General features: G+C 39.6%; 1 protein-coding gene across 1 annotated transcript; it reads right to left on the bottom strand.

Annotated features, from left to right (window-relative positions):
• Window positions 1-262: 262 nt before the first annotated feature.
• On the bottom strand, window positions 263-8,573 carry lss (lanosterol synthase (2,3-oxidosqualene-lanosterol cyclase)). The gene is made up of 22 exons (XM_074694858.1): window positions 8,482-8,573; window positions 7,555-7,723; window positions 7,312-7,450; window positions 7,045-7,153; window positions 6,797-6,918; window positions 6,438-6,534; window positions 6,222-6,357; window positions 5,901-6,009; window positions 5,510-5,628; window positions 5,290-5,387; window positions 5,113-5,140; window positions 4,818-4,874; window positions 4,534-4,605; window positions 4,359-4,409; window positions 4,103-4,252; window positions 3,802-3,898; window positions 3,215-3,320; window positions 3,021-3,086; window positions 2,600-2,680; window positions 2,349-2,519; window positions 2,163-2,241; window positions 263-2,032 (listed from the first exon to the last, which is right to left on the bottom strand). The coding sequence occupies exons 1-22, from the start codon at window positions 8,493-8,495 to the stop codon at window positions 1,895-1,897; spliced, it is 2,208 nt and encodes a 735-aa protein (XP_074550959.1). The 5' UTR covers window positions 8,496-8,573; the 3' UTR covers window positions 263-1,894.
• Window positions 8,574-9,137: the final 564 nt, after the last annotated feature.

Raw genomic sequence — 9,137 nt, 5'->3', positions numbered from 1 at the left:
ACAGTGACATACTCATCTTTTTACAATCAAACCCTTAGAAAAACATTCCTGACAAGTACACCCCAGGTCTGTTGAAAAGGATTCCTGTTCAGACAGCAAGGGGGTCAAAAGAGCGTTACTACAATGGAAAGTCAACCTCAATAATAGAGGTATTATTTCAAAATAAAAACACAGTTTTAAATGCAGTGTAAGTTGTGACAAAATGTAGTTCTGACAACCTGAAAGTTTACATTTTTATCTCCAGCATTATAAAATTAGCTCATTTAAACATATTTTACATTTCACAGGCAAAAGAAGCTGATTTTGACTAACTCTCTCCTGTTATTCTAGTAAAACAGCTACAACTCTTCCAGAGTAAAACAAATACCAACACATGCAGCCAAGAGCAGAGGGAGGTGGAGTAGAAAAAAATGTGTGTGCAATGCCAGCGTCTTCGCTCTGATAAAGGTCAGAACATCATGAGATGTCTCTGTGCATGCTCGGGGTGGGACAAAAGCCATTTGCAAGTTTTTGTGCAAAAGCTTGGGGCAGTAATGGAAGAGCTTTTAAATAAAAGAGTTCCTTCTGATGGTGAAATTCAAAGACAATTCTTTAACTCATGACATTACCCAAGAATTCCCCCCTTAGAGTTAGCTCCTGCTAAAAACAAAAGTTATGAGGACTTTGAAGTGGTTTTCAAGCAATGAAAAAGGCTGCAAAATTTTGAGGAAGGAAAAATGTTCTCATAACGCTTAATTCTTGAATCAAGTCATTGAATCCCACTGTATTTGTGGTAAACCTATGGAAATAGTAGTTATGTAAGACTCTCCCCTTCTTGGTCGAAAAAGGTCATTACATTGCAACATATGGAGAGTAATGGAAAAAGTGTTCAAGCTGCTGAATGTTGAAACGAGACACAAACTTTATGTTCATTTCTAACTCCTTGTTTCCTTTTCACATCCACACATTCACTGCTTGAGCAAGACTGACGGTCCTGGCAGTGAACTCTTCTTATACACTCAGGCAGTGACTTGCATGTTTTCTTTCCCAAGAGACATTTCACAATGATGTTTCTGTGTGACAGCTTTTTATTTAGTGTTGTCCATGATATTACTGGCTATCTACATTTGCATCATTATGTGTCATAAGAAAAAGTTGATTTATTAAAGCTCAGATATAAAGAAGTTGACTCTAAGTATTGATTTTATTATTTTCAGCCTCTCAGATTAAGTTGTGTAAATATACAAAGTAATGACTTTCTGTTGATGTTTGTAATAAATGTAGGAAATAGCAGCAGCTGCTGTAACAGGTGCCCTTTTTAATTTTCATTTTCTCCTCTTTTCTTTTGATGGTTGACATCACTTTCACTGAGCTCAACTTTCATTATCCCTCATGAGTTTCTGCATGGTTGTACCCATTTCTTTGTGTTTTATTCAAAATATCCTCATAGCTTGAAATATTTTTTTTAAGTCACATCATTCTGTCTCCTTTGGCACACCGTAGTTAAGCTTCTTTGAGCACTGGACAATAACCAGCTTGTTTTATCATCATTCACTGAAGATTAATCCAGTGAAAATAAAACCATGGAAACGTTGTTTATCCTGACTGTAAACATACAGAAGGGGTGTGAAATTAAGACCACGTGAACATGAATGCTTTTCTACCCTTAAAAAACAGTGCACATGAACTGGGTGTGTTAGATTGCTGCTACAGATTTGTAGGGAGGCGCTCTAATGGACGCTGGAATGTAAACATGGAAATATTCTCAAAGAATGAAATGCAATTTTTTCAATCTAGACTTCTTGAGTCACGTGGAATAAACACTTCCCACCAAATCTGTCCGTAGTATTGTGTGCAATAATGTTTTTCATCTTCATGTCTGTCATGATCAACCATGAACTCTTTAAAATGATCTTCACAGCTTGACCTTCCCGGCCAGCGGACTGCTGGGGTACAGATTTGAAAAGCGTCCAAGCGTCCACACTGGGAAGACGTTTCTGTAGGAGGTGTAGCTGATGGCACAGCTCTTGTTGAACACACCAGCAATATTCTCCTAAGGCGAAAAAAATAAAATTAAGCTCACACTACATTCATGGACTTACTTACAATGTTATGATTTATTTTAGTGGCAAAATACGACAACTAGAGTTTGGAAGGTGTCATTAAAATAAGCAGAAATTCACCTGAGGCCAATCTCCATTGGGCAGCTGCTTTTCAATGAGCATTTGCACTCCTTGCTCGATGGCCTGTCTGTCTGGATGCCTGAGGTAGAAAAATAAAACATTTTATTACTACTTAGTACAGCAATGACACTGTTCAACCATTTCTCATATGATACTAAATATCACTGCGATATTTTGTCATATCACCTGGCAGCCATGAGGCCTAACAGAGCCCAACAGGTGTTGTGGATTTGGGCTGTGCTGCTCTGGATGTATTGCCGCTGCTCACATGACTCAAAGTCCTCGCCCCAGCCTCCATCTGGCATCTGCCGGTCCAGCAGAAACTGACATGCTTTCTTAACCTCCACACACACATCCCTGGTTCAAAAAAAACACTGTGTCATTCACTGTGTGAGCGGAGAGTTAATGGAGGCCATGTGTGGCTCAACAACACTTACTCATCTTTGTAGACGTGGCCCATACAAGCAAAAGCTTCCAGGCCAAACCAGATTCCATATGTAAAGCACACTCCCCAGGACCTGTGCATAAGGGATTTCATTTTAGGAGGTATAACCTGCTGTCAGGTAAAACGCAAAGAATATACCAGGAGACGGTTGACACGCCAGCTTCCTAAAAGAGAAGTCATTCTGGTGCTCCTTTTATTTTCATATGGGTCTGCTCTAAACTGACACAGGAACTGATCCACCTTAGTGGTCATTAATATCTGGGTTTTGGTTGGTTGGAAGGGTGGGGTGGGAAGTCAATACAGTGGTTGAAGGGGACACAGGGTTTGCTTTTGAACAACAGAAGGAAGCGTGTTGGCCATCTTCACATACAGTCATTTGCAGAAAATCAAATAGAAAAATAGTGCAATCCTACCCTTCCCAGGATCCATCAGGCCTCTGCACCCTCCTGCAGTACTCCAGTCCTTCTCTCAATGTGGAGCTGGCAAAGAAAAGAAGAAATCATCAGATAACATTTAGCTTATCCTTCAATTATAGCATATCCGACTGTGTTGTTCATTTTAGTTTATCTGAAAACAACATCTACATGTTCACGTGTGCATATTGTACCTTATCTCCTCAGCTCGGTGACCAGGGTAGACTTTCTGAAAGTGCCTCAGTGCCTGCATTGTTGCTGACGTACACTCCACATAGGTATAATCTATCATGATGTCACCTGTTTTTGTGCATAAGTTGTAGAAATAAAAAAGGTTAAGATTTCACAACACATGGTAAATCCTCTTTTTAACCGAGAAACAAAATTATGTAAGACCCTCTGCACTTCCATACTGAATAAGGTCATTCAATTGCAACATATGGAGAAATGGAAAAATTAAAAGTTCATATGAGACACATTAGTATGTTCATATTTAACCCCTTGTTTCCCTTTTTGTTGAGCAACACTGACAGCCCTGACAGTGAAGTCCTCTGACAGACTCAGGGATCAGGCACTAACTTGCAAGATGCATTTTTTTTAAGGAAACATTTTACGGTGACATTTCTGTATCATAGCTTTTGATTAATTGTCATCCTTGGGATCAAAATATCTCTATCTGCACTATCCAGTCTCCTTACAAAAAAGTTTTCAATCAATTAGAATGTCTTCAGAGGTTGTGCATAAACATGGTGTTGACATGCAGCGCTGGTAACAGGCATACCGAACACCTCAGAAGGGTTAAGGAGTTCCAGGAGTTTTCCTCCTCTCTTGGTTTCATACGTTGCAAATCCACCATCAGGGTTTCTCATGCTCAGTAGCTGCAAAAGAAAGAAACATGGTATAATAATATAGCAGCTGCAATGCCGTTGAATAGAGAAGCATATTTGCAAGGACACAGACAAACTGAAAGCAGAGCAGTATGTAGATGGTAGATTCATTGTTGCTCTGTTGTTTTGGCTCTCATGTCAATTTGTTTTTTTTTTTGTTTTTTTTGTGTCTTACTTTCATCCATTCTCACTCACCACATTGACAGCATCAAAGAGGCAATCTGAGGCGACTTGCTGGCTTATAGAGGGACAGAGTTCCTGCAGCAGCATCACTGACTTCAGGCCCTCTGCTGTGCAGTCGGCGACAATCCAGCCACAGTCACGTGTACTGAAGGGGAATCCTCCCTGACACAGTTAGAATAAAAAGAGGATTCTTATCTATAACTGGTTGAGGGACATATTTAGAGGCCTCAACAATAATTCACACAGCTGTTATCAGTCTTAGTTTTACCTTGTTCATCTGTCTGTAGTACTTTTGATACTCTGGAGGGTTCTCTGGTATCTGTAAGAATCGGACAAATGTGAATTTTCTGATCTTAGCAACTCTGAGAGTATCCAGTAAGAAACAAATGTAAACAAACATTTTGTTGTAAGAAAAGCAAAATTTGCTGAGATTTTGGTGGTACCTGTGTTATTCTGAGGAAGTCGTGGGCACTGTGGAGGCACTTGGCTAGTCTGGGGTTATCCTGGGCTCCTGCCTGAATGTGATGACAAACATGTCATCATAACCAGCAATTCCTCCAGTCGAAAGCTCTGCAACACCCAGCTTTACATCTATACATGTTTTCCTCATTTAGATCTGGTTGAACTAGTCCCCAATTTCAAGTGTGCTTATGCAGCAGTAAAACGTTTTGATACTGTTAAAAAAAAAATAATAATAAAAAAAAGCAAAGAGCTTTATTTGAAGTACCTCAAGGAAAGCCTGAACAGCAAAGCAAGTATCCCAGAGCTGAGATCCATTAGTACCCTGTGGAAAAAAATAAACAGGTAAAAAAACTCTTTGTTGGGGACTGACGTTTTTTTTTTTTTAAAGCTGTTACAATTTATTATGTGAGGATAAAATGTTAGCATGAGTTTGGTAAAGTGAGTTGTCATTTATTTATTTATTTATTAATTGTAGTCATCACATAAATGTCTTGATTAATTTTGTTGAATTTTTGGGTACAACATCAGGATGCTTTATCTGTTTTAACTGGAAAGCTCACCTGCATTTTCATGCCGTCTAATCCTAACCTGGAACACACAAACAAGTTCAGTTGTGCATCTAACTTTCAGGATTTAGTAGAATAAAGACATTTCATTGTCATATGTTGTATAACATAACAGCTTTTCACAAAAAAGACTTAGTTATGATCAGAGACGCATTTTGTTGTCTGACTAACCAGAGGTAATCTGGGATCCTGGACACATGCTCCAGAAAGACTGAAGAAGTGGGACCATCCACGTACCAGCGAACCAGCATGTTGATAGTCTTGGAGATCTAAGAAGGAAAACACTTACTTCATCTTCTCACATTCTCGTTTTGTTTTGTTCAGAATTATTTGAAAACAATGCCATTGATAAAAAGGGTTGAGTTTTAATATTTTTATCTGTGTTGATTACCGGTCCAATGCTGATACATTTAGTGAAGCGGTCATCAGCCTGGATGTGCTCATACAGCTCTTTGACTGCCCGCTCTCTCAGTGTTGTGCTGTGGTGGGCTTCATAAACATTCAACACCACTGCAGGGAAACAGGAACACAGTCACAGGCTCAGGGAATGATTCATAAAATGACTTTGAAGGAAATAAACATCTTGTCATTATTGCATCAAAATCAGTCAGTTTCCAGGGGTTTCCCCCAGTCTCTTTTTGTCACTTCTGTGCATGTGGTTGAGTTGTGAAAATGTCTGTTTCATCACTATGGTGGAAATGGCTTTTGAAAAACAATGAATCACAGTAATATAACTGTATGGGTTTTCTCATCAGCGTACCAAATGAGCCATTCCTACTTACTGTAGGCAACTGTGAGCAGAGTGCTGTGAGGTGTGTACAGGTCACATGCTGCCACATTGTTCCTCTGACAGGGCCAGTTAATGGTGGCATAGTCCTGGACATAAAGCTCCTGAAAAACAACACAGTAGTCATGAGTTGATTAAATTAAGTATACAAATGCTTGATTAAAAAAATGTTAAGGTATTTTATAGGGGTAAACATTGCAATGCCTTCAGAATAACACAAGCAACATCCCTCTGCTCTGTGACATATACTAGAACTCATTATTGACTCAGCATACTGACTGTAGCGCCCCCTTGTGGTACAAAATGAGTTCAGCACCTGTCTGAGGCTGAGGACAAGGTCGTCCTCATCTGCAGCCAGTCTGACAGCATAACAGTAGCTCATGGGAAGGTAGACCTGGCGACAGTGACACCACAGGGTGGAGGGATGAGCTGGCATCCATGTCGGGAACAGCCTAGAACAGATCAAAGAGATTTAAGGTTAACTCTAAAAATGTAAAGAACTGTAGCATGACGTGCTGTTAGGGAGACTTACCACATCTCTGGTAGCAGTGTGTTCATCCCCTCCCAGCTGTAGACATTCAAAATAGCCAACCAGAATTTACCCCATGAGGGAATCCCCACAGCACCGCCTGTAAATGATGACAGTCACACTGCTTTGTTTTGAAGTCACTACCATGAATAACTATCATATTTTTCTTCTTAATGCATGAATCTCCCATATCTTTATTAATAATACAGTGGTTAAAAAGTGCACATAAAATAAAATGTTTGAATTCAAAAGGGTTTAGTATCATGTATTAAATTGATCAGTAATCTGAGATTTTGCCATGCATGTTACACTGGTTGCAGATTTTAGAATAACAGAGATTGCATCAAGGGTCAGCAGCAAACCTTTGCTGTGTAAGTTGTTCCTGGCACGGATCATATCTGGATCATCAGGTTTGACTCCCAAGATCCTTAAAGAGGTGTAACTCAGTGCTGTGCCGAAGACAGTAGACTTGTCCTCAATATGTCTAGAGAAAACAAACAAAACAATCAATCAATTCTGTATACTCCCACAGGCAACTGTATGTCATTACAGTTTTGTCCAGTACTATAGTCACATATTCAAAGATGAGCAAAGTGTTTTGTTAACTTACAGACCCCAGCCTCCATCTGGAAGTTGAACAGAGCGCAGGTATCTCACCATCTCTTTCTTCCAAGCCTCAGCTAGAGGGATCTTTGCAACATGGCATGTAATCAGGAGACCTAAAGCACAAATGTCCGTATGGTGAAGGAAGAACATTCACAATAACAATTAGTGAGAGCTGTTGAATTGGGCTATTTTTATGAGAAAATAGCAGGGCAGCCAGCATGCAAGGCAGGTTTTTGGTGTCTACAAGGAGAATACAAAACAAAGACTTTACCTGGGAGGAGAAAAAGAGGTCCTCCGTAGTCTCCAGCCCAGTGACCGTCCTCAGCTTGAAGGTGGCTGTAGAAATTCATACCCTTCAGAGCTGCTTCAACAGCTGTGTCAGCTGCTGGGGAGCCAGACACAAACTTACCCTGTGTGGAAGATAGAGGTTATTTATATGAATGGTTAGGCTTTAACAACGGCTACGTTTTTAAAAACTCAGTTGTGGGTTCATCTGTAATGAACGGCAGCTTACAGTGTCCAGGCCTAAGCAGTGTGCCTCCAGCATTGTCTGCTCTCTATCTGCAGCCTCCTGATCCTCCACATAGCGCCAGGTCTGCCTACCCTCCACGTTAGTCAGCCTCCAGCGGCTCAGGTCTGTGGCTGGATCCGTCCTGTATGGCCCTCCTCTTCTCCGTAAATGCCTGCAAGGTGAAAAAAACAAAACAAAGAAAGGCCCATGTGGGGATTTTGAGATGGAAATTAATGTTGATTTTACATGGGGAAAGAACAGTGGTTTATTATTCAGCAGACAATATTTGAAGGTTTTAAGCTTAATATAATCATATTCTCTGCATTAATTTTGAACCAAAAATGAGACAGAGTATTAGAAAGCTGGTTTTCCAAACAGATGATTTTATTGAGGAATAATAAACATTTTTCTACTAATTTTAAGCCAACTAAAGTTCAAATCGTCTGTTCAGTTGTGTTAACTATGAAGCTTGCGCCATCTGCTGGACAAACTACGACTACAAGCTGTCTTTACCTCCCTGAAAACATGAAGTCTTTAAACTTCTTTATATGCTTAGTAGGCTAATTGATTTTTTCTATGAGAGAAACGGTTGTATTTGACATAAGGCATACTTTGAATGGAAATGAAACTTGAGTGTTTAATGCACATTTTAAAATTAAAAAGTGTTATTTACTTTATTTTACTCACGTTTAGATTATTATGCTAATTAATTATTCAAAATAATGCTCTAAAGACAAACAACAACCTAGCTTATTATTTTTTTTAATCAAGAAATTAAACCTTAACATGTCAACCAGCAAACTTTCTTTAGAGTTATTGATCATTTCACCGAACAACTCATTTGCTGGAGCAGAAAACTTATTTTTGAGTAAAAATGCAACGCACAATTGACTTTGAGAAGATAAACTTCACATAAAGTTAGTTACTTACGTCCCCTCCGTCATATTCGTAACTACCACAGCTCTGCAAACAGGTACAGAGTTAAATCCTCCGCTGAACTGTACAAGTTGTATGGATGCTCTCACATTTTGCCCATTCTACTCCAGTCATGGGTATTGTAGTTCTTTGAGGGGAATACCTGTTATTAATGAACATCATTCAGACTTCAGTTCCCAGCATCCCTCGCAGCACTGTTCAAGGAATTCTCCAGATGGAGAGACATGAGCAGAGACTCGGCTGTCCAATCAGGACGCACGTGGGCGGAGAAATGGGTGGATCATAGGTACGGTCCACCAATGAGATAGCTACAATGACAAACAAACCTGCGCTCACAATGTTGTGAGAGCCTTGAATGGATCGCGTCATCCGCTGTCGTAGGAGGGTGACCATAATAACAGGTAGTTTTAGAAACATTTTTTAACAAAAGATAGCAGCACAGGTCGCGGATCATTTTGAAATTCAGCCGCAGCAAAATTGCAGAGAAATGGATTAAAAGGTGGTTGTGGTCATTCAGTATCCAAACAAAAGTTGGACACACGATGTCAACGAATGTGGAAAAAATTGAAAAAAAATATACATTGTTACATTTTAGGATGGTGTTTCACTTAAATAAACTTCCATTCTCTCTTTTCATTTTCTTTTTTTTT

This window comes from Halichoeres trimaculatus, unplaced genomic scaffold (assembly GCF_033239565.1).
Source record: "Halichoeres trimaculatus isolate MK-OKI-2021-1 unplaced genomic scaffold, fHalTri1.1 fHalTri1_scaffold_19, whole genome shotgun sequence".
NCBI lineage: Eukaryota > Metazoa > Chordata > Actinopteri > Labriformes > Labridae > Halichoeres > Halichoeres trimaculatus.
Note: the sequence above shows the minus strand (reverse complement) of the source record. Positions and strands in the feature narration are given on the sequence as shown.